This window comes from Podarcis melisellensis, assembly GCF_964234715.1.
Source record: "Podarcis melisellensis genome assembly, chromosome: 12".
NCBI lineage: Eukaryota > Metazoa > Chordata > Lepidosauria > Squamata > Lacertidae > Podarcis > Podarcis melisellensis.
The window spans coordinates 23,382,286-23,407,414 of record NC_138544.1 but is presented as its reverse complement, the minus strand read 5'-3'; the positions used below and the strand labels follow the sequence as shown (position 1 = coordinate 23,407,414).

Below are 25,129 nucleotides of genomic sequence, written 5' to 3'. Positions count from 1 at the left end.
GTTTGCTTGTGACGTTGTGGTATTTTGATTGGCCTTAATAAAGCTATTACCGTACTGTGGCTTTTATATATTCGCTCTGTGGCCTAATAGAGCCTGCTGCAGGGTGCTATGCCCATGGTCACTCATTCCAAATGTACCATGACTTAGCTCCAAGGCAGGACTGAAAAGTGGAGTACGCCATTACAAATACTATTTGTAATGAGAATACTCTCAAGTGATTATCTAATAATGGACAGTGAACAATTATATGGCAAATTTATCTTGCCGAAATGGCTTTTATTTAATTACTACATTTAGCTTTCAAGTGGGTTGTATACTTGCATGTAGTTATAAATCCAGTAAAAGTATGTTTTAGAGAGCTACAGTTGTTGTTTTGAAAAAATGACTGCTTATTGCAAATCTGTACGAGAAATTCACATACACACACCCCTTATCTCTCTGAACTGCCTGCCTCCTTGGCTTCCTACTGTATGTTGGTTGGGACTGACGGAAGAGCCACAGGTCCCCAGAACTTCAGATTCTGGGGGCATTGTGGGGTGTCTGATGTGCACATCAATGTCATGTCTTCTTCTTTGGCGATCACTCGTAGCCGAGTAAGATTGTCTTCCATAAACACCGTTTTAACAATGAGTCTGTAAGTGACCTCCTGCCAACCTAGCAGTTCGAAAGTACATCAAAGTGCAAGTAGATAAATAGGTACCGCTCCAGTGGGAAGGTAAGCAGCTTAGTCATGCTGGCCACATGACCCGGAAGCTGTACGCTGGCTCCCTCGGCCAATAAAGCGAGCGCCGCAACCCCAGAGTCGGCCACAACTGGACCTAATGATCAGGGGTCCCTTTACCTTTTTACCTGTAAGTGACTGGAGGCCAATTCTGGATCCACACGTCCTTCCACAGTGGGGTCATTGGTTTCCGGGCGGAAGTTGATCACGGTGTGGAATTGCCAAGTGTGCCTTCCTCTTGGCACGTTTCTCCCTTGCGTCCTGAGTTCGAGTGTCTTCAAAGCCCATGACACCTTTGGTAAAGGCTGTTCTCCAATTGGAGCTCTCACAGGCAAGTGTTTCCCAATTGTTGTTGTTTATAAGCACAAAAGCATAATTGCGTAATGTATCACATTTCAGACTTGTCAGCTACTGAAGTGGTGAGAGCATATTGTAGGGCCATTAGATATCTGTAATATGACTTTCACTATAACACACACCATATTGCCTTTTTAAGCAATGTAGAACGAATGGATGCAGCATACAGCTGGCAGAACACAGCTTTCTCCAGGGTCACATGGCAGACTGAGGCAGCTGCCTCAGGCGGCAGAATTCAAGGGGTGCCTCTGCAGACACACGGCCGCCAAAACGAAGAGAAGTGGTTGTTTTGGCTTCTGACAAGAGCCCCATGAAATTGCACAGAAGCCTCATGCGCAGTCTTGCAGGGCTCCCATAATCTCTCTCCAGAACCCAGAAACAGGCCGTGCAACCTCAAAAAGTGAGGCTGTGGCAGAGGCGACAAAAGGGAGCAGCGGCAGCACCTTCCCATTTCTCCTCAGGTGGCAAAACAGGATGGGCCGCCCCGGGCCTTCACTAACCTGTAATCTCAGGTAATGATGCTTCTTACAAAAATGGGGGTCTTACAAGCAAGACCTTAGTCTGTGAAAAACTGAAAGAGTTTGCTGTTAATTACCTAGGAAAATCACCTAATAAACATCTTCCTTTGGATACAAACAGATGTATGTGGTTGGTGCATGTAGATCAAAGGAAAGCTTGGACAAAATTTCACATTAATTTCATATGCATTTGTTTCAGTGCAACAAATTTTCATAGAGCAGATTTACAGTGGTACCTCGGGTTACATATGCTTCAGGTTACATACTCCATTAACCCAGAAATAGTGCTTCAGGTTAATAACTTTGCTTCAGGATGAGAACAGAAATCATGCTCCGGTGGCGCAGCAGCAGCAGGAGGCCCCATTAGCTAAAGTGGTGCTTCAGGTTAAGAACAGTTTCAGGTTAAGTACGGACCTCCAGAATGAATTAAGTACTTAACCCGAGGTACCACTGTATCCATTTGCCGGAAAGGAAGCGAACACATATTTGTGTTTTTCAAAGTGCTCTGCATAAAACAGGGTTTGAAAAAAAAGTGGAGGGTGGTTTCTGAGGGGACATATGTCTTTTATTTTAAGCTAGAGGTAGCCATGCTGTTGTATTTTTTCAATCTTCTTTGAAACTGTGGCACAAAAAAACCATTTTAAAAAACCACAACCTGATTCTGAGAAAAGAGAGTTAGTGAGAGGGACTCTCGCAAGACACATTTTTTAAAAAATCATCATAGGCCTGTGGATCATGTGATATCTTATGTCTGTTTGTAATAGGAGGTTATTCATTGTAGAGCATTGCAAATTTAAATTCAGCGATTAGTTTAGCCTTTGATTTAGCAGGTAACCTTAAAATTCACTCACCTTGTGCTAGTTTGCTTGCCTGCCAGGGGGGATGGCAGAGAGGATCATGGGAATATGTGTTTTTCGTTCCAGAGAATGCCACAACGAGCTTTTCATTCTGGCAGCTCTGCCTGAAGTTGCTTATACAATACTTTTAGAGGTCAGCGGTTGGTGGCTCAGAACATAACTGCTATTTATGTCTGGTTCTATGATTTCTGGGAAATGTCTCTGAGAAACTATCGCCCTCCTCATTTGGTCATAATCCCAAAGGGACTGGATGTTATATGCTCTCAACATGAACACCAGCAGTAACTTTGGTATGCATGGTTTGAAAGGAGTACATAGCAAGACTGCTGATTTGTGGCTCATCTTGAAGGAAGCTTCATCACACAGTATCCCAAGTGATACGTTGCTTTTTGAACATAAGAAGCTGCCCCATACCCAGTCAGACTTCCCAGACTTGGGTCTCCAGCTCTTTTTTGGACTACAACTCCCATCATCCCTGACCACTGGCCCTGATAACTAGAGATGATGGGATTTGTAGTCCAAAAACAGCTGGAGTCCCAAGTTTGGGAAATTGCTCACAGGTCTTGATTTGACTCTGAGCTACCAGTTCATGATCCCTAAGAAAGAGTGAGAAAGTGAAAAAGAAAAACGAGAGTAAGTGAATCTCGGCTGAAGAAATGTACATTTTAAATTGAACTGGAATTGAAGCAGCCTGCTACTTTCAAGGCACGTGTAACAGTCAGATAGCAAAAACCTCTGGGGGTATTATACTGCTTGGGAAAGAGGAATGAGAATTAGCTTTTGATCTATAAAATAGTTGGGGGACGGGGGTTGGCAAATTGCTCTGGTGCCTTTTAGTCTCGGGGGGTGTATTACGAAACTTGGTTTGATCACACAGGCCTTGAAATAATTAGGATGACACATTTAACTACATTCCAGATTTTTATTACTAATGAAATCATAACATGTTTTAGAATGAGGTTTTAGACAGCACCTAAGTGTCTCTGCAATGTAAATTTTATTTTGTTTCCATAAAAATCTTGGAATCCCCCCCCCCCCGACCCTTGTATCCTAATAGATGAGATGTGGGTTTCCAAGCTGGGTTGTGGGGGGGTGATGGTTTTCCATCAGTATTGAGTCATGTTTGGGATCCAAGGATTCGGATGACGATCACAATACTTCTGCCTCTGCTCACTTCTGGCTAAGGTCGCTGCTTCTTATCTTTCTACTAAGCCTGTAGTTTGTGGGTGTTTGCCAGAAATGACCGTGATGATTTCTCACATTACACTTTTATGCAGTTAATGGCTGCATTACAATGCACAATCTACCTGGAATTAAGTCCCACTGAGCTCAATTGACTTGTTTCCAAGTAGACATGCACTGGATTGTGCAGCAAACAGCCATGTGAAAACAGCAGTTCTCACATAATTAATAGGATGTACAAATGCACCCTTTTTGTCATGCTCCAGGAACCATTTCCTCCTTGTTAAATTGGGTTCCTTTCCAGAGTTGCCCTTGTAAGAAGTGGCATGACTTACTTGACCATGCATTCTTTTTTCTCATTATTTCCCAAACTAGTTAGAAGCCTTTTGTTTATCCCTGTTCTCTTCATGTGGAACAATATTGCCTGGAGAATGTGAATTAATCTGTGTGGATCTTCAGATGTAGTGTAGTTTAATTTAAGGTTACCAGATTTTTTTTTCAATGAATCCGGGAACACTTTTCAACTTCAGTAGGAATAATAGGATGTTGTAAGGGGACTGATTTGTAAATCCGGGGACTGTCCCCAGGAAACGGGGACGTCTGGTAACCTTAGTTTAATTAACACAGAGAGAACACTACCTGGATGAAAAGTGGGATTGGTTTGCATTGTCTTTAGACTATCTAGACAAGTGACTTGTAAGTAAAGACCTTTTCATTTGAATTTGAATGCCTGCTATCAGATAAAAAGCCGTGACAGCAAGCTATGAAGGTATCTACCACATTCCTACCCTATAACCACCCTGACAGTGAATACTGTACAAAAAAATGGATTTAAAATAAACAAATTCACATCAGTTGATCCTGTGTATGAAATATCCACCTACTGATCTTGAATTTATCACAAATTACAGAGTTCAACAGAGAGAACCCACAGTTTTAATTTACTAAACTTGTGGTCTTATTTTATGCTAGGGGAAGAGGCGACTATTTTGGAACTCGTTTGAAAGGGCATATTTTAAAGGTCTAACAGCTTTATTTCCATGTTTTATGCTGCTGCATATTTTGTGGTTTTAAATCTCTGCTGGGGTTCTCTCACCAAAAAGTGTTGGCCTCATACTTGGATCCTGGGAGTTCTCCTGAGGAAATTCTCCTTTTATATCTGTTTTTCTTTGGACCAACACAAAGGAAAAACAAAATGGGGGGGAAAGACAGTCAACTGATATTAGGGAAAGACAGAATGACAAGGCAGGATTATTCCCCCTGAGTGTCTATTACTCACTGTTTAGAGCAGGGGTCAGCAAACTTTTCTAGCAGGGGGCCGGTCCACTGTCCCTCAGACCTTGTGGGGGGCCGGACTATTTATTTGGGGGGGGGGGATGAACGAATTCCTATGCTGAACAAATAACCCAGAGATACATTTTAAATAAAAGCACACATTCTGCTCATGTAAAAACACCAGGCAGGCCCCACAAATAACCCAGAGATGCATTTTAAATAAAAGGACACATCTACTCATGTAAAAACATGCTGATTCCTGGACCGTCCACGGGCTGGATTTAGAAGGCGGTTGGGCCAGATCCGGCCCCTGGCCTTAGTTTGCCTACCCATGGTTTAGACCAAAATATTTTGGGTGGGTACTCACAGAATTAGCAGTCTTACTTATACAGAAAACCGGGTTCAAAGGCACTACTCTGTGATTCAAAATTACTTACAAGAACAAGATTCTTATCTGTTCTTTTCTTTGGCGAAGCTATGACTGCTTAAAGTGCCATGATACCCCATTTATGTGTGTTCAGTCATAGATTTGGTCCTTGTTGCCAATGGTTTGTTGCTGCTGCAACAAAGGTCTTTCATATGGAATCTGCGCACCATTCAGGGTGCTAACTCATAATTCTCTCCGTTGGTCCCACTCACTTGATCGTGTTATTCACACACCCCCTGCAGTGAGGGAACATTCCTGAGAAGCTCCTACGCTGCTGGGCATGCATGTGAAGGTCACTGTACTCATCTGCCAAAAAGAATAGCTGTATTAGTCTGTAACAGGGGGGAACTAAAGCCCAGCCAACACAAATCAGTGCTCTAGGGGTGCTCCGATGTACATACCAAGCTCCCACTCGTGAACTTTCTGATTCATTCCAATGAAAGAGGCAGCTCCAAACACACAAATAACCTAGCATAGGAAGTTACATACCCAATTAAAATGAATGGTGACCACCTTATAGCGACAGGCACTCTGTTTTTGATGCTCTCTTGCAGATAAGGATATGTTTTATCAGAGCAACAGTGTGGTCTTGCCCTTTAAGAACTGGCTGGTTTATTATGAAAAGTGTGTGTGTGTGTGTGTGTGTGTGTGTTTTAAGCAACAACGGCTTACAAAGACATGTTCCTTCAGTTTCAGCAGTCAGAAAAGTAGGGAAAAAAGGAGAGGCAAGGGCAACTATATACATTTTTTGCTCTATAAGACGCACCAGACCATAAGACGCACCTAGTTTTTGGAGGAAGAAAACAAGAAGAAGAAAAATTCTGAATCTCAGAAGCCAGAACAATAAGAGGGATAGCTGCGCAGCAAAAGCAGCAATCCCTCTTGCTGTTCTGGCTTCTGAGATAGCGGCGCAGCCTGCATTCGCTCCATAAGATGCACACACATTCCCCCTTACTTTTTAAGGAGGGAAAAAGTGGGTCTTATAGAGCAAAAAATACGGTACTTCCTTTTATTTAGATTCCTCTTTAATAATAATTATTCGATCTTCAGCTGGAAATTTGCTGTCAAGTGTGTCTAGCTGATGGATGTTGTAGATATGCTCTAAATATAGGTGCATTCTATCTTTGGCATCCGTTTTTTAAAAACACTTCAGACATTTGTTTCAATCTCAAAAACGGCCTCAGCTGTCACGTAAGTGGCATGTTAAACTTAGCAGCAAATATACTTCGTATTAGCAGGCCTGTGGCTGGATCTACAACCCAGCTGAGCTGAGGTTCTTGGATTAAACTGGAATTCCAAACATGCTGACTTCAAAATAAGTTCCACTGAAATCAGTGGAGATGCATCTCATGTCAAGTGGTCCACCTGAGCAAAGCAGATTCCTGTGCAGAAATAGACATCCATACACATAGCTGATGTGGATGTGGGGGCACATCTGCAATGGAATGTTGAGCTGCACCCCATTGAACTTGCCAGGATACTTCTTTTGATGTGGCTTTGGCTACCCATTCACTAGCCTCAGCCCAGTATACCTGAAGGAGCATCTCCAACCTCGTTGTTCAATGCGGACACTGAGGTCCAGCGCCAAGGGCCTTCTGGCGATTCCCTCACTGCGAGAAATGAGGTTACAGGCAACCAGGCAGAGGGCCTTTTCGGTAGTGGCACCCACCCTCCCATCAGATGTCAAGGAAATAAACAACTATCTGACTTTTAGAAGACATCTGAAGGCAGCCCTGTATATGGAAGTTTTTAATGTTTGATGTTTTATTGTGCTTTTAGTATTCTGTTGGGAGCTGCCCAGAGTGGCTGGGGAAACCCAGCCAGATGGGTGGGGTACAAATAATATATTATGATTATGATTATCATCATATGGGAACACCAGTTCTTATACAAAATTAAAGATAGATCCAGACAATTAGATTCCCCATTGTGGTGCCAGCTATTTAATTTTAGCTGGATTGTGGAAAATTCAGATTGAAATCATATTGAGAGTTTCAAGTTATTATCGCTATAAAAGAAACAGTTAATTTCTCTTATATTTTTATTTATGAAGCCTGGTTTTCTAAAGTTACTAAGACCCTGTATACATCAATGTACAACACATATGTCGCAAGAATTTCACTGTTCCTTCATGCAATTTAGCCCATTAAAGGAAGACATTTATTATATGCCTATCTATAGACACCCTTTGTAGGAACCCTGACAAATAACACACTAAGATTGACAAAGGAACCTAGGTGAATGAATGGAATTTCAGGTATAATATGTGTAGCAAATGCCAGCCTACCCTCTGTTATCAGAGTCACACGGCTGAATTCTCCCTCCTTTATTGGCTACATGTTTTAACAATGCTACAAAAGAGGTTGCAGTTTTCTCTCATTTCTGGAAATTTGTCCTTAAGATGACACTGTTAATAAATATTCTAAAAAGATGTCCGGGATTGTTGGCATAATCTGTAGTTCTGAACACCATATCTGATATATTATATAATGATGTTCCTTATGTAATAGGATTTTCATCAATAATACAAATGCCATGAAATTACTATAAAATTGACCTCTCGTGGCTTGGGTTCACTGCCACTAAAAATAATACCAATTACATAGCAAGATGTATCTATGCCAGGAATTCAAAGAGGTGCTTAGCACTTAAAAAAATGTTTGTAATATAAGACAGTGTAATGCCATATCATTCTGACTGTAGGGCTTCTAGAAAATACATACAATGACTGAAAATGATATAAGAATTTCAAACAGAAGGGTTTTTTTTTTACATCCACGTCATCCATTTAACTCGGCTCCTCGATACAACTTACAGATGTACATAATATGGTTATCCTCTTAGATGTAAATAACAGAAGCATCTATCTCTTATTCAGTGCTAGCTTGATGTTGTGAGACAGTTGGGGAGGTTGGGTTTTCAGCCATCAAATAGCACAGTCTGTTCTAAAACACTTACCGTCTGATTAAAGGCTGATCCATAAGTGCAGGAAGAGAAGATTGTTTAGGGCTTGCTGTTCTGATTGCTGAGCTGCCAAAGGAGTTGATACACTAATGGCATGATGATGATGATTCACAGAATAGCACCAAAACATCAGGCCCTGGGGAGACCCATATCTGTGTGTTGTGTTTGAAACTCCCTGCTTAATAGCAGCAGTCAGCTGTCTTTATCAGCTGGGAAATATGATTTATTTTGCAACAGGGCTCAGAAATTATTTAAAGGGGAGAGAAGAGAGAGCTGGGAAAGAACACTGCGATCTACCTGAAATAATAAATAGATTCAGCTATGCATGCATGTCTGAAAAGCCAGTCTTAACAATTTACTGAACTTGCAGAATGTTACAAGTAAATAACACTCGATAGAAAATTGCACCACCAGATCTGATTGTGGTTTTCCATGTGACTGCAAGTTTTCAAATCAGGCCATGATCATTCACATGCTCTAAGTCATCGTATGTTTGTTCTTTGCTTTTATGTTTATAAATTAAAGCAAGGGTTTCTCTCAAAGGGTTTTGAGCAGGCTTCATCAACCTCGGCCTGCCAGATGTTTTTGGCCTACAACTCCCATGATCCCTAGCTAGCATGACTAGTGGTCAGGGATGATGGGAATTGTAGCCTCAAAACATCTGGAGGGCCAAGGTTGAGAAAGCCTGGTTTTGAGTATAACGGCAATGGACATTAAAAAAATTAACAGTATTGTGACCTCCATTCCTAAATGTCCGGTGGAATGTTTGGACTTATTTCCAAAAAGAAGCAAGGAGAAAAGACAAGTAAGCTTTTGAAAGGAGTGCATTCCAAAGAAGGCCCTGATCCTGAGAGGTGAGGATCTTCTCACCTTCTAGAGTAGAATCTGATGGTGGGCAACACAGACAGCTCTTGAAAATCTGGGGAGAAATCATATGGGAGAAGGTGCTCCTTGAGATATTTGGGGCCTACCAAGGTCACCAAATTTCAGGTAGTTGGAAAAGCCAAAATGGACAAAACAACAGGAGTAAGGAAGCCCTCTGCAGTAGGTGAGACCTCTGGAAAGAGTAGTCTGCCCCTCCCCCAGCATCCATCTGGGCAAGGAGGAAGGGGCCAGGGCCGCAGAGATCCCTGCCAAAAGCGGGGCTTGCTGCAGGCACCGAATTTAAATTCGGTGCCAATTGAAAGCTCCACTTTTGGCAGGGAGAAGTTCTACCTGGGGGCTCCAGAGTGGAGCCGCTCCCAGTGGGCCTGGCACTGGATGCCAATTTTAGAAGGCAGCAGATGCAAAAAGCCCGCTTGCAGATGAACAATTGGAATTGTTTTCTCCATTGTTGCTTTCATGCTGTGACTCTACCACCCCCACACCTGATACCATATGATTACTTTCACTTGCTTTCCACCGTAGAAGCTGTGTTGGTCTTTTATACCAAGGGTGGGGGGAGGGATTCTCTGTAGACCCATTTGAGAGCAGCCACATTACCCAATGCCAATGGGGCTTATTCTGAGCAGAACTGCATAGGATTGGTAACTAATGTGAGGAAACCATGGAGAAAACGGAAATCTTGATTCAGATTAGTTAATGTGGAACAGCTTGAGGCCCCAAATAGATTATCCCAACCAAACTGTGGCCCTCATAAAAAAAAACTATATTAACTGACAGCGACCTCATTTTTCATGTGCCAATCATTTTGTAGCCAAAATGGTATCATGAGAGGGAAGAATCAGGTTTGGGAGCACAAAGGTTTGCAGTACAGTGGTACCTCAGATTAAGTACTTAATTCGTTCCGGAGGTCCGTTCTTAACTTGAAACTGTTCTTAACCTGAAGCACCACTTTAGCTAATGGGGGCCTCTTGCTGCCGCTGCGCCACCGGAGCACAATTTCTGTTCTCATCCTGAAGCAAAGTTATTAACCTGAGGTACTATTTCTGGGTTAGCAGAGTCTGTAACCTGAAGCGTATGTAACCCGAAGTACCACTGTACAGTCGTACCTTGGATCCCGAACGCCGTGGTGCTCAGACATTTTTCCTCCCGAATGCCGCAAACTCGGAAGTGTGTGTTCCGGTTTGCGAATGTTCTTTGGAACCTGAACGCCTAACGGGGCTTCCACGGCTTCCGATTGGTTGCAGGAGCTTCCTGCAGCCAATCAGAAGTCGTGCTTTGATTTCCGAACGTTTTGGACTTCCGGAACGGATTCCGTTCGACTTCCAAGGTACGACTGTAGTACAGTTTTTTAAGGAAGAACGCCAAAATAGCCCAGTGAGGGCTAAGCATGCCCAATGGCCAATCTCTTTTGGGGTGAGCAGAATGGAATGGAATGACACATCCTGGGAAACAGGAGCATTCCACACATTTTGTTGCATATGGGTCCCCATTGCATATAGCATGACTGCTGTAACAACCATATGAAGGAGAAAAACAGGAAAACTGCTGTCTTACTTGTACTGTATTGAACTAGGTGAGTCCTTAATGCATCAGTGAATCTGTTACTCTCGGTATTTTCTAGTTAAACCAAATTATAGACTGGATCCGTAGCTAGACCCTTACACCGAAGTAATCCGCAGGCATACTGAAATAATTTAATTACTTCACTTATTCTAAAGCCAGTGTGCACTAAAAAAACCCCCCCACGTTATTAATTTAATGCATTGCAAAGAGCCGCCGCTAATCCTTGAAGTGCTACCAGATTTTCACTTATACAGGATATGAAAAAGAGGAGATTTTTTAGCCCTGCAAGATTAAACAATCACTAGGGTTTAAAGGCTTAATCTGCCGGTGTTTGTATTGGAATAGCACACAAGTCCCCAGCTCTGAGTGCAATTGGAGGCAGCGCCCGGGGTCCTTTATGAAAGGAGGGAGGGGGATGCTCCCAAGTAGAAGCGATCTCTCCTTTGAAATGTGTTGTAGTGTGAATCTGTGAAGCTTCCCCGGCTGCCTGTACTTCTTTCTACTGCTGCTGCCGGAGGCGAGAAGGAGGAGGGGAGTCGCTTCACTGCATGAATCCAGGCTATTGTTTCAGGCACACGTCTGCTTTAAAGAGAAGTATCACAAAGCAGACCCGTTACTCATTCAGATGCAGAAGCTCCTTCCATCACACAAGACAGCCCATTCAAGTCACATGCCAGAGGTCTCGGCAGAATGGGCTGCTGCAGCTGCTTCGAATCTGCTGTCCAACATTAGAAGCAGTTGGACAAACCTGACAGCAGTCAGCCTCCCGGCCTCTGAGGAAGGAGGAGGAGGTGGAGAAGAAGGAGACAGGGAGAATCTCTGGGATCCCAGCTGCACCATGTTTGCAGAGGAGTTGTGGCTTGAAAATGAGAAAGCCTGCGCCGCCGTGGTTCACAAATCTAAACGAGGAAGGAACCGCCAGGAGCTGCTGGCAGTGGCTTTGGGGGTGAAAATGGGAGTCAAGGGAGCGCTCTTGTGGCAACCTCTCAAACTCTTTGCCTATTCACAGATCACCTCTTTGGTCCGAAGAGCGGCGTTAACGCAAAACGACAACCATTTCAACTATGAAAAAGCACACAATTTTAAGGTAAGAACACCTTGTGTATGTGTTTTTTTACTTGTGTTTTTGCTTATATTGTCACTACGCTCTGTGTGTGTGTCTTTTTATCTATATTTCTCTCTTAGAAAGGTAATATTGATTGGTTTTAAGCAGTACTAAAGAAGCGTTAAGAGAATAAAACTTGTGATACAACCATGGGGCTTCCTGGGAAGGAAGGAAGGAAGGAAGGAAGACAGACAGGTTTAATACTCAAAACAAGCTCACTGGACCTTGCTGGAATAAAAATATGGGTTGTGTTCCTGATAAAACTAACTTAAATCTCATTGAAAGCAATGGGGGTGGCAAACCAAAGTGTATGTACATGTAACTCAGGCTGCAATCCTATACGCATTTTCCTGAGAAATCCATGGGTCTTTTCTGACATGTATAGGAACCACACCATTAAGTCTTATAAGAAAAGCGCTGGATCTGTTACAAGTAAACATGGGTAGAGCGAGACACAGGACAACAGTCCTTATGCTTTTAAACCAGCTCACTGGATTCACAATTCCTCTGTGGCAGTTCTCATCAAGCTCTCTCTGAAATGGATAAAAATGTGTTTGCCCAATCTTAAATTTTGCCTATGAAGCTCATTCTGAACGTTAATCATCCATGTCAACCGCAAAGTCGACTACAGCAGCCCCAGCACCTAACCAGAGTGGTGTGATGGCATTGTCTAATCTCTTTTGTTGGGTCAATGTGCCAAGGAAGCATTCTTGGAGTGAAGCGTCAACAGCTGAAGTTTTACAGTATAGGTTTATATCTAGAGAGACTTTCCATGCCTCAGACAGTGTTTGAGAGGGTATACGTACATAGAAGAGGTGACTCATCTTTAGAAACTTGGCTTCCCGGCATCTTGTTCAATGTCTTTTTTTTTGTGGGAAGAGCTGCATTTGTTCCAGGCTGAGACACACTCCCGCTATCACAGTTCAAAATCTCCAAACTCCTGTTTGATGTTTACTGGGAATGGAGAACAATGATTTTTATTCATAAGGCCTTGGGCACATGTTCTGTCTGGTGCTTGCTTTGCTAGGAAGTTTAGGTTGTCTTTTACTACTATCTGTAAACAAGCCCATCTCTAGCAGTTGCTAGGGGGAATTCACAAAAGAGAATCAAGGATCTATTCCCAGGTGGGGGAGGGTTGAAACTACAGTCTTCCTTGAGGGACAGATGGCAGCTCTTGCAGAGTAAACTAGAGCACAAACAAGAGCACAGACATCTGATGAGTGCATATGTTATACATGCTGGAAATAGTACTTTTCAAATGTATTAACTAGTCTGTCACCTCCCAATGCAAAAAAAGGGAAAAGGAATTATTGTATGTATGCTTTGTACACTTACACTGTTTTTATGCTCCTTTAATGTGGGTTTCTCTTTTCATGCACTATATAAAATCACTTAGAAATAATATCTAGGTTATCTTAGAAATATGCCCCAAATATATTTCTGGACCATTCCAAAGGGGGAAAGGGGGGTCTCCTTTGTTGTTTAAAGCATCTTTAATGCCTGCAGATTCCCCATAATCATCATTTTAGATGAAAAATGGTTTCACTTTAGCCAGAAAAATATTTTCTCATGACTTGGGGCATATTTTCCACGTTGACCTATACATTCTTTCTTTCCTCTTCAAAATTCCCCTTGTTTGGTCTTTGATTTAAAACTGGATGTGTGCCCAGAACCTTTTATTTGCTCACTCTAGCTGTTTTTCATGCCCTCTTGCTTCCTGTTTGAAAAGGGCTATAATCTAACTTGGTAAATCATATGATTCTCTTTTCAAAACTTTAAATGCATGACTTGAAACTGGGTTTTATAAAAATAAATAAATCTCAGTATGGGTTTTAAGAAGTACTTTGAAAATGTCAGCCGGCCAACAAAAAAGGTATAATGCATTAGTAAAATACCTTATTTGTTATTTATTTATCACCATGATTTATAGCCAACCTTTTAAGAGGAGTGCATGCAGGACAGTTCACAGTTAATAAAACAACATAATCACAAGTATAACTAAACAGCAATTTAAAAAGAAATCAGTAGCAGCTTAAAATTAAAATGAGAGTGAATGTTTAATTAAAGGTATGCCAAAATAAGAGTGTCAGTGGACAGTGATGGATTGTGGCTTCCCAGGAAGATTCTTCCACAGTCTGGGCACTCCTCCAAGAGAGAAGGCCCTCTGTCACCAGCCCTCCCATTGCACCATGGATAACAAAGGCGACACAGGCAAGAACTTCAGTAGTGGACTAAGAGTTCTTGAGCATATTCATATGGAAGGAGACAATTCTGTAGATACCCAGCTGCCCAGGACATTGAGGGCTTTAAAGCTCAATGCCAACACTCCCAAGCTGAGCCTCGAAACAAATTGGTAATGTGTTCACTTAGTAAAGGACTGGAGTAATATGCCCTTGTCTTCTGGCTCCAGCCAAACTCCTGGTGGCGGCATTTTGGGCCATTTAGAGATTCCAACCTGTCTTCAGGGACGGCCCTACCTAGAATACCTTGCACAGAGGCTTACCTAGGGTCCCTTGCGCCCCTGGCAAGGAGCTATATCGGTGCCCCCTCCACCCACACAAAAAAACAACTTTATGCCACAGTGCAAGAAGGACAGGAAGCTTCTCTTGTGTTTGATCTTGCTGTGACAGCAGTGTTTCATCGCCCCATACGTATACATTATACACTCCATAGTCTGATACGGTGATTTTTGCGCGCGCACACACACACATCCTGAGCTTCTGTCCCTGGTAGGGACCACTTTTGTCACATCTGACATTGCAGTAGTTTAATGACTGACACCAAGCCTGACCTCTAGATAAGGACAAGGCTGCCATTTTAACACCATGAATACCCAGTCTATGGCCATTTCCCTTTGGCCAAAAGCTGTGGTTACAGCCATATAAATAGGTGCATTTGAAAACTATACCCATCACCAGCTCCTATTAGAAAAAGCCTATTTACCCTGATCTAGCCAGGGCCACACTATACACATGGAAGAAGCCTTCTGCCTAGCTCTTCCCAGGTGAATGAATTAATGCATACACTAATGGGCCCCATACAATTGGTTCCTTTTCCAATGCAGCGCATCCATGGAGCCATTTTCAGAATATTCTTCCTATTGGCTCTTTGGGAACATGGCTGTAGTAAGCCTCCATGCCTCATTTGCTGTTGAATAGCATTGACAGGATTGTAGCTCTTTTGAAAGAACTCTTGAGTAATCTGTATGTGGTAGTTCTTCAGATAGCATTCCTATCATGATGGGATTCTAAGCTCATGTTTGTGTAAATATCACAATAAGTTAAAATAGTTTTCGCGCTTTATCTTAATTTAGCAGTGGCAGAGATAAAAATGGACCTAAAAACTAGCTCTCCCGTGATTGTCTCATGACACTACAAAAGTTTATTTAAGTAGCACATTATGCCACAGATAAAAGGCAAAACGTTCTCATAACACCAGAACTCATGAACATTCTATGAAGCTGAATATTAGAATATTCAGAACAGATAAAAGATAGTACTTCTTCATGTACATGCAGCTCATAATTTAAACTATGGAACTCCCTCTGGAGGCAGTGATGGCCACCAAGTTGGATGACTTTAAAAGGTGGTTAGACAGTATCAGTAGCTACTAGTCAGAAGCAGTGTGGTTCTGAATACCAGTTGATAGAAACCCCATGAGAGGAGACTTCTGTTGTGCTTAGGTCCTACTTACGAGTTTCTCATGGGCATCTGGTTGGCCACTGTGAAGACAGGAAGTTGAACTAAATAACTAAAATGAACCATTGGCTTGATCCAGCAGGCTCTTCTTATGCTCTTATCCTGGCCACTTGTTACAGAACAGTTTAGGGTAATATTCTACAGAACTGAATGCATGTAAGAAGAGTGTGTTAATGGTATAGAAGTTCGTCAAAATGTTTGACATATGCTGTCATCAATGAATTACAATAAAAAGTATTCACTTCCAACTTTATTCCCTCGCGGGTTGCAAGGACTCAATATGTTCACAATATGTAAGTTTAGCAAATGTGAGTCTAGATCTTCTGGTCCCCATGTGTGTGTGGGTGTTTTTTTAAAAAAGAATGTAATTAAAAAGTGTATGCCTACATAACGTCCTTTTGATTGGGTTGATACTTGCTCTGAGTTCATTTTCTGACACTAACAGATTCTACAAAATCCAGCTGTCAAACCAAAGCTTTTTAAAATGCTGTGCAATCATTTGTTTGCAAATTTAGAACATAAAACCAAGTCCATCTTATGCAAGTTTATATTTACTCTGATCCCACAGAAGGGAAAACAAAATCATAAATGAACATGAGAGGGATGCAGTAAAAGAAGTTGTTGGACTTGCATTCCTTGAGCAAAATAATTACTCTTTTAATTATTAGGCTACGAATGAACCAAGAATGAACAACAGACTCATCATACTGTTAATGTTGTTTTAGATGAGTTAATAAATTGTTCTAGAGAAAGAGTGTTGTCCTGTGAAAATTGGAACATGGATTCTAATTAATTAATGGAAACTTTGCTTTCAGTGGACAAAATATCAGGCTCTCAAGGTTACATTTGACCTTTTGCGTTTTCACACAAAAGAACTAAAGATTCAGAAAGATGCAAGAAAATCTGCTACCAAGCTAAGGGTCACCACATGTTATGCAGTGATAATTGTTTGTTTTGTTAATGCCATAATTGCTTTACTGTGCATTATAATGAGTTACTGAAGTTCTTGGTTTGAAATGTATAGCACTAAACAATGCTCACAAACAGCAGCTGAAATAGCAAAGCTGTGTCTGGACTGGAGAGAAGACTAAATAATCTGGCCCAAGGTGATAGTAGACCAGGGGTTGTCAACCTGTTCCCTACCGCCCACTAGTGGGCGTTTCAGGATTCTAGGTGGGCTGTAGGGGGTTCTACGGCACAAGCTGAATCCTCCTTCTATCGAGCACTGGTGGGCGGTAAGGAAATTTTAATATCAAGAAAGATGCATTAGTGGGCGGTAGGTACAAAAAAGTTGACTACCCCTGCTGTAGACAGATTGAATGAGTGGTACTTTCAAAGCATGTCATATCTTTCTTGAAAATATCCATGATGCTAAGATACCACACCTCTCTCTTTGCTCATAGATGCACCAATATTATTAGTTCATCTGTCAACTGTGATTAAAATGGCTTTGTCACAGACCGCTATATCACAGACAGCGCCTGGAGAACTTCTAAAAATATTAATTATTGCAAGCATCGCAATTGTATGCCAGCTGTTTTATCATTACACATAGAGAAGGCTTTTGATTGCCTAGAGAAGCTTTTCCCCTTTACTTCCTTCTGTACTTAAAAACCAACAATTTTAGCTAACTTTCTGATTTGACAAGGAACTTGCTAGGTGCTTTCTTCTCCCCTGGCTCTCCATTCTGTCCACTGAACCTTTTGAACAAGGAACACAAAAAGCTGCCTTATGCTGAATCAGACCATTGGTCTAGCTCAGTGTTTCCCAACCTTGGGCCTCCAGCTGTTTTTGAACTACAATTCCCATCATCCCTGACCACTGGTCTTGCTAGCTAGGGATGATGGGAGTTGTAGGCCAAAAACATCTGGAGGCACAAGGTTGGGAAACACTGGTCTAGCTGACATAGTATTACTGACACTGGCAGTGGCTTTCCATTATTTCAGACATTGCTGTTTCTTCCTGGAGATGCCAGGGATTGAATGTGAGATCTTTTGCATAAAAAGCATGTGCTGATTGCTTGTTTGTTTGTTTTACAAATTTTCAGTCTATGAGAACTGAATCCACACTTCACATTGTAGGCATCAAATGAATAAGAACTTTGCTTTCCGGATAATACAAAGGAGAAAAGGAAATAATTGTAACACACAAAACCCCTGGTCACCGGCCTCCACCCTTTCTCTAAGCCAGGGGTTGTCAACCTGGTCCCTACAGCCCACTACTGGGCGTTTCAGGATTCTAGGTGGGCAGTAGGAGGTTCTATGGCACAGGCTGAATCCTCCTTCCATCGAGCACTGGTGGGCAGTAAGGACATTTTACCATCAAGAAAGATGCATTATTGGGCAGTAGGTATAAAAGGTTGACTACCCCTGCTCTAAGCCAGGCCCTCCAGATGTTTTGGAATTACAACTCCCATGATCCCTAGGTAACAGGACCAGTGGTCAGGGATGATAGGAATTGTAGTCTCAAAACATCTGGAGGGCCGGAGTTTGCCTGTGCCTGCTCTAAGCCATGCAATCATGTATCTCCTGCTAGTTCTATTCAAATGCACAAGGGTAGTTAGGATGTCTACCTGGAAAATGCAGCATAGAATGTGGGTTTTATTGGTCAGAAAGAACCAGAGGCCATGAAAGGGTATTTAAAAGCTGGGTTGCTCTTGCAGTTTTGTCCCCTCGCACCATCTCCAGGCTAGATCTTCCCAGGTCTAGTAGTTAATTGGGCATCCACAGTTTCCCCCTTTTGGGGGGCTGAAAGCGACCTTAGAAAAAGGGGTGGTGGCAGAAACTATTAGGGAAGCACCGCAGGGCTTATGTGCAGCAGTGGGGCCAAGAAGGGAGGGGGAGATTCTCATGAGCACCCCCTCTTTTCTAAAATAATCAGCTGCAGTTAGCTAAATAATCTCCAGCAAAATTACTATTCTGTGTGATGTCACAAGCAGACCTAAAATATCCCTGTCACTTGCGTAGAGCAGCTTAAGGAGATTAGGAAACTACTGTTTTAATAATGAACTCAAATGCATTTAACTTCGATAAACATTTTGGTTAGTACTTTCACTGACCTCATCTGCACATAACCCTAAGCCAATTCGTGGCTTAGCATGAACGTGCAAATGTGAAGGCTCCTAATGAGAAGATTGAAACTGCTTTGCTCCTGCTCCAGTCGTTCTGTTGCTGAGTCGTGTCTTGCTGAGCCATGGTTTGACTTAGTGTGCCTTCCAAACCCAAGGCCCTGGTTTAGCTCTCCAAGACAAACCATGCAACTAAGATTCGCACCATCATTTTTCCAGCTTGTGGTTTGCCTGGTAGATCTAAACCACAAGCCTGGGTTTGGAAGACACACTAAGCCAAACCACTGCTTAGCTCAACACAGCACAGCAGCAGAATAACAGAAAGGGGAGCGAAGCATGTGTGATCTCTCTGGGAGCCCACAAGTTTGCTTATTCATGGTTTGACTTAGCATTCCGCATGAAATGGGTCGTTGTGAAGCTGAACAAAAAAAATTCCCACTCTTCCCATATCCTTCTCTCAGCTTGGACCCATATCTGTAGATTCAGTGGGTCGATCAAACAGCATATTTAACTCCACTAAATTTGGATAACAATCCTGATGTCTTTTTAGCGGACGGTGCAAAAATTGAACAAACATAGCTTTCATCTTTGCAAAAAATGAGTAGTGTTTCGCTCTGTTGTCCCTAACTATCCAAGTATATTTTCATCAGCTACACATGTGATTGGAAGGGCTTGGAATGTCTTAGTAGCACACCACATTTCCAACATTTGCCAAACTTCAAACTAATTATACATTACATTTCTCTGAAAAATGTCAAAATATGCAACTACAATGCTGGTATCATTTTTGATCCCTACCTCTGATACGCCTACATTACTTGAGCTGCTTCGGACTTCCAGAACATGATAAGACTCGTGTGTAAAGGCGACGCTGGCTGAACCAACTCTGGATCACCCAGAAGAAACTGGGAGAAACTGGTCTTAAAATTTTGTACATCGTGACCATGTTTCCGATTTCAAAAGATTTCTGTGTTCATTTGCTTCATTAATGCAGGATTTGAGACTAGTATTTTCTGTAAAATAGTCTTTTCATCTATCTTATGCTGTTCATTGTCACGGCTTGTATGGAGATTGGTAGCAAAATGGCACATACTGTATTTTTCTTTCAATAGGGATCTGTTTAGATTTTGGTGGTCTCCATAAAACAAGTTTACTTATTTAACTTGGAGAGGAGAAGGAGACAAAAATAGTTTGCCTGTGCCTGTAGTTGACTCAAATGTGCAAAAGTCTGTAATTGCCTACAGCATCTACACAAACCTCTCGTTATTCCTTTTGAGTCAATGATCCCTTTTGTTTAGTGATTGTGATGTGTGTTAATTATACAAAGGTTCGTGCAACAGTTACATTCTAATTATCATCCATTATGACTAATTAAATATTGAAAATTAGATGAAACTTACATAAATTATCAAGTGCTGTCCTGCAACAACAGAGAAGGGTGGCACTAATAGAGCAGACCCATGAGAAAAGTCAAAATGGTCCAAACCAATATTTATGGAGGAATCTCAATGCATTTTTCTTCTTCAGCTATTCCCCAAGGGAATTTTTTTGTCTACAAAGATGACCCTATTGTCTGGTCTTGGAGACTCTTAAGAGAAGAGTTTCTTTTTTAGTGTTCAAATGCCAAGGAAGCAAATCTGCCTTTGCACAAATATTACTTTCCTGAGATGGAACTTAAAGTTTGAAATGTGTCAGGATCCTTTCATACATCGGTTACACCCTTTTTAGATTTTGTCCAAACATTGTCCTCAAGAAGATGCCAGAAATCCCTCCTGGAAGTCAAGCAGGAAGAATGTACGCTGTTAGGAAGCAGGAAGAAATTACCAGATTCTTGTTCTAATGTGTGATTAACGGATGCAGAGTTTTCAGAACCTTGCCCTTTTGTTTTGTCTTTAATGGGCTGCTTCAAAAGGTCCTCTACAATTCAGCGAATTGTTTCTTTTACTAAAAGAGTTTTCAGTCCAATCTGCAGCCTGGCACCACAATCTGAAACACACAGTGCTGCCACCCAGAGAGCCTGGGCTCAGAGACATCCCTTATATTTTCCCTGAGAAATAAGGCTTTGGTATGCATGGAAGAGAATGCCAGTATATGGGCTTCCTATAAAGGTGGGAAACCTCTGCCCATATGGTCCAGATCACAACCATTTCAAGCAAGTAAGAGATAGATTTCTACATGTTGCAGCCACCACATGAAATATACTGTTTTCCATTCTACCATCTTTGAACTCTACAACAGTATATTTCATACTGTTCATGGGGAAAACTACACCAAATGCTGCACTATGTTAAAAGACAGAGAGAGAGGAGAGAGAGAAAGCAACAAGAGAGCAAGCTGAACCAGAACCTTTCTACAAGATGGCCTAGTTTAGTTGTAATGAGTGGCACTTTGGACATGGGTGGCGCTGTCGGTTAAACCACAGAGCCTAGGATTTGCCGATCAGAAGGTCGACGGTTCGAATCCCCGCGACGGTGTGAGCTCTCGTTGTTCGGTCCCTACTCCTGCCAACCTAGCAGTTCGAAAGCACATCAAAGTGCAAGTAGATAAATAGGGACCGTTCTGGCGGGAAGGTAAACGGCATTTCCATGCACTGCTCTGGTTCGCCAGAAGCGGCTTAGTCATGCTGGCCACATGACCCAGAAGCTGTACGCCGGCTCCCTCGGCCAATAAAGCGAGATGAGCGCAGCAACGCCAGAGTCGGTCACGACTGGACAGCAACCATACACAGACATTTAAAATGTCATCTACAAAGTGGCTGTAACATGCCAGCCAGTCGCACTAGAATTACTTTCACCTTATGTTTTTAGTATGAGGCTACAAACAGGTGGCCATATGAAACTGCCTTGTTCTGAGTTCAGCATATTGTCCTCTGCACTGGCCGTGTCTCTCCAGGGTCTCGGACAAAGGATGCTTTCCTACCTGTTCTGCTAGTGCCAGGGATGAAACCTGGGACCTTTTGCATGCGAAGCACGTGCTTTAGTACTGACACTTTCACTTTGCACTAGCATATGACAGGCATAGTCTTTGTTTCTAATAAGCTTTGATGGTATTAAGGAATTAGCTTTCAAATTGCAATATTGGGAACTAAAAACACAAAAAAAAGCAGACCCCCAAATTTGGAATAACTAGGCATCAGGTCACTAAAGAAAATGCACCAAATCCCATAGATGGTAAGTTTCCAAGGAAATTCATGTTGTACCAGGCATGTCCAACAGGTAGATCGTGATCTACTGGTAGATCACTGGACATCTGTGGTAGATCACTGGTAGATCACTGGCTCCCCCCCCCCAACCAAAAGAGCTCAAGAACTCTGGCTCCCCTAAAAATAGCTCAGCAACTTTGACCTGAATCCCTAAAAAACAGGGGTAGATCACTGCCAGTTTTTAACTCTGCGTAGATCGTAGTCTCTTTGGGAGTTGGTCATTCCTGGCATATGAGAAACAATAAACCCATTAAAAGAGTTACATAGATTGATTTCAATGCCCTCCAGTGTGATTAGGTTTTGTTTGTTTTGCCTTGCGAAATGAAGAGGACCCTGAGACCAAAGGCAGCTTTCTTTTCCCCAGGCTTCTTATTACCCTCAGTATTTGGGATGCAGCTGTCAGTGAGGAAGACTTGTTCTTTTCACTGAGTCGTTTGTTGCTTGTCTCTTTCTTCTGCTTGTTCCATCTGTCAGGCCATCTGCCTCCCAATGACCCTGGACTGCTTTCCATTCTGCATTACAGGTCCACACGTTCCGAGGTCCACATTGGTGTGAATACTGTGCTAACTTCATGTGGGGACTCATTGCTCAGGGAGTCAGATGCTCAGGTAATCTTAAAAATCTTATTGACCAGGCCCTTAACCCCTGAAAAACAAAACTGTAAAACTCTTTCAAGGGGCGATGCAGAGTGACAATGGCCTCCTAAATTAGACAAAGCGTTCTACAGTTTAATGCTCTTTTAGAGCAATGCACACACACACACACTTAATAATAATGATAACAAGAATAGTAATTGGTTTAAAGTGGATGTCTCCTTTTCACTCAATGAAGTTAACTACTGGTGTCTCTTTTTTCCCCTTTTCTTTAATGAAGTTTAAAGCTGGGAAAGAGTGCAACTTTTGCTATGGGAAATCCTGCCTAAAATTTGAATTCCAAGCTTAAAATATATGAGTAACTCTTGAGCCTTTTGGGGGATTATAATGGAGCTGATAGTCCGGCAACTAAACTGCTCAACTGGACTGGACTCCATTTCTAACCTCATTGACCTATGGTTAATGGGTACTAGTCATATTGCTGTTATTGGTTGTTGGCATTTAATATATGTTAGCTACCAATTGCCGATGGGGTTGTTAACTGTCCAGAAGAATCTTAACGGCGTACGTTCTGAGCCTTTAACAGAGATTCGATATAAAGAAATAGGTAATCATAGCTTTCATGTGAAGTCAAAAAATAATGCCTGCTGATTCATGGGTCATGGTCCTCCAGATATTGTGGGGACTGCAACTCCTGTCCCTCTTGACTAATGGACGTATTGTCGTGGGTTGATGAAGCTTGATAGACAGCCATGGCTGAATTAGCTGGTGTAGTTCTATGAATGTGCGACCCAGGAAACAGGTACAGTTGCAATTTAACATGCCATTAGGGTAAGGTGAGTTAGGTGGGGAAGATCTGTTATGCCGCAGAGCTCTTGGGTTTGTGGTGGGGACATCATACTGCCATTTTATATTACGGTGCCTAAAGCTGGTTTCTTTTCTCGGTCAACCATACACAATATAATTATATGACTTAAATGACCATTCCATGGTAATTTCTTGTCAGTTGTCATACTTAAGCAGGTATGGGCTCTTGCCAACAACACTGTAACTTGACTCCAAACTCCCATTAGCCCCGGCCAGCATGTCCAATCGTTTTAGCCCCTATAAAGAGCTATACACAGGTCTCTGTGGCTGACATGTCCATGCTAAACACAGGAGACCTGTGTGACTTCAGGGTCATTGCCAATCCCTTTAAGCTTGCAGATTCCCTTTGGACAATTAACACAAGAGGTTGAGTCGACATGTAACTAATTATTCTTATAAGAACTGTACGTTTAAACATAATATGTCTGGCTGGATTTGTTTTCATTCTCTAAGTATTTAACCTGTGAAAAAAAAGTATGTTTATTTAGTCCAAAGCTTAACTTTCTGCTTCATTAGGTTACCAATATTTAACTCTAAGCAGACAAACAAGTTTTTAACTACACAGGAAATGTTTAGCAAGAACTAAAAAAAAAAAAAACCTAAAGGGAGTATCTTAAGTACAGCTGGCTGGGTTTGTTTAGATTTCACTGAACAATACTGTATTATGCAGTTGGTTTCTGTCTGAACGAGCCCAATACACCAAACAGATTTAGTTAAAGGCACAGAGGTCCTTTACCTGTGGGTATCAAATATTGCAAGGGAAGAAACTGTTCATGTTTAGCAGTAGAGTCAAAAATACTTTATGTTGATGGCTGAAGGGGACAGTGATGATTCTGAATCACACTGTGTACTTGTGAGAGTTAATTTTTATAAGAAGTGCAGACGTCTAAGCCTGCCCAGAATCCCTAATCTCGGTGTTTGAAGCCCTGCTTAATAAATGAGGCAAGCTCTGGTTAGTCATTTGTACGGGTAGTTGACTCTGCACATGCATAGAGACACATTTTTATTATTACGTCACGTGTTCCAATGAAAGAGCAATAAATCCAGTTTTCTGGCAAATGAGTACAAAGGTTATCTAATAAACGACAAGCATATATTTTAAACACATATTCATCTTTTTACTGTTCTCAAGCTTCCCCAAACTAGCGCTTAATGCCAGCCAGATGTTGTGGACTACAGCACCTGTCAGTCCAGCATGGCCAATGGGTCAGGGATGATGGTCAGATGAGAGTACATCTGGAGGACTCTGGCATGGGGTTAACCTTTCCCTACCCAGATACAACAGAAGGCTTGGCTAGAATATCTGGTTTCTTTGAAGCCCAATTGCACACAGGGAGATGGAGTTGGCAGCCCCCCTCTCCTAGAACATCACTCCACCTCTGTTGCAATTAGGCTTCTGTTAAGGGCCATGGGGCAGAAACTATACTCAGGCTGCAATCTAGGAGTAAGTCCCACTAGTATATGCGGGTGGCGCTGTGGCCTAAACCACTGAGCCTCTTGGGCTTGCCGATCAGAAGGTTGGCTGTTCAGAAGGTTGGTGAGCTCCCGTTGCTCGGTCTCAGTTCCTGCCAACCTAGCAGATCAAAAGCACACCAGTGCAAGTAGATAAATAGGTACCCCTTTGGCAGGGAGGCAAATGGCGTTTCCATGCGCTCTGGCTTCTGTCACAGTGTCCCATTGCATCAGAAGCGATTTAGTCCTGCTGGCCACATGACCTGGAAAGCTGTCTGTGGGCAAACGCTGGCTCCCTCAGCCTGAAAGCAAGATGAGCGTCGCAACCCCATAGTCGCTTTTGACTGGACTTAACCATCCAGGGGTCCTTTACCTTTTTTTATCTAAGTTCCACTG

The 25,129-nt window shown here is 42.3% G+C and overlaps 1 protein-coding gene across 2 annotated transcripts in view; it reads left to right on the top strand.

Moving 5' to 3' along the window:
- The window catches only part of CHN2 (chimerin 2), a 157,011-nt gene that overhangs the window by 119,837 nt on the left and 12,045 nt on the right, over nt 1–25,129 (top strand). For both annotated transcript variants that reach the window (XM_081883384.1, XM_081883385.1), the window contains 2 exons: nt 11,759–11,836; nt 22,345–22,429. In XM_081883384.1, the coding sequence (XP_081739510.1) occupies nt 11,759–11,836; nt 22,345–22,429 (163 nt within the window). The remainder of the gene's footprint in view (nt 1–11,758; nt 11,837–22,344; nt 22,430–25,129) is intronic.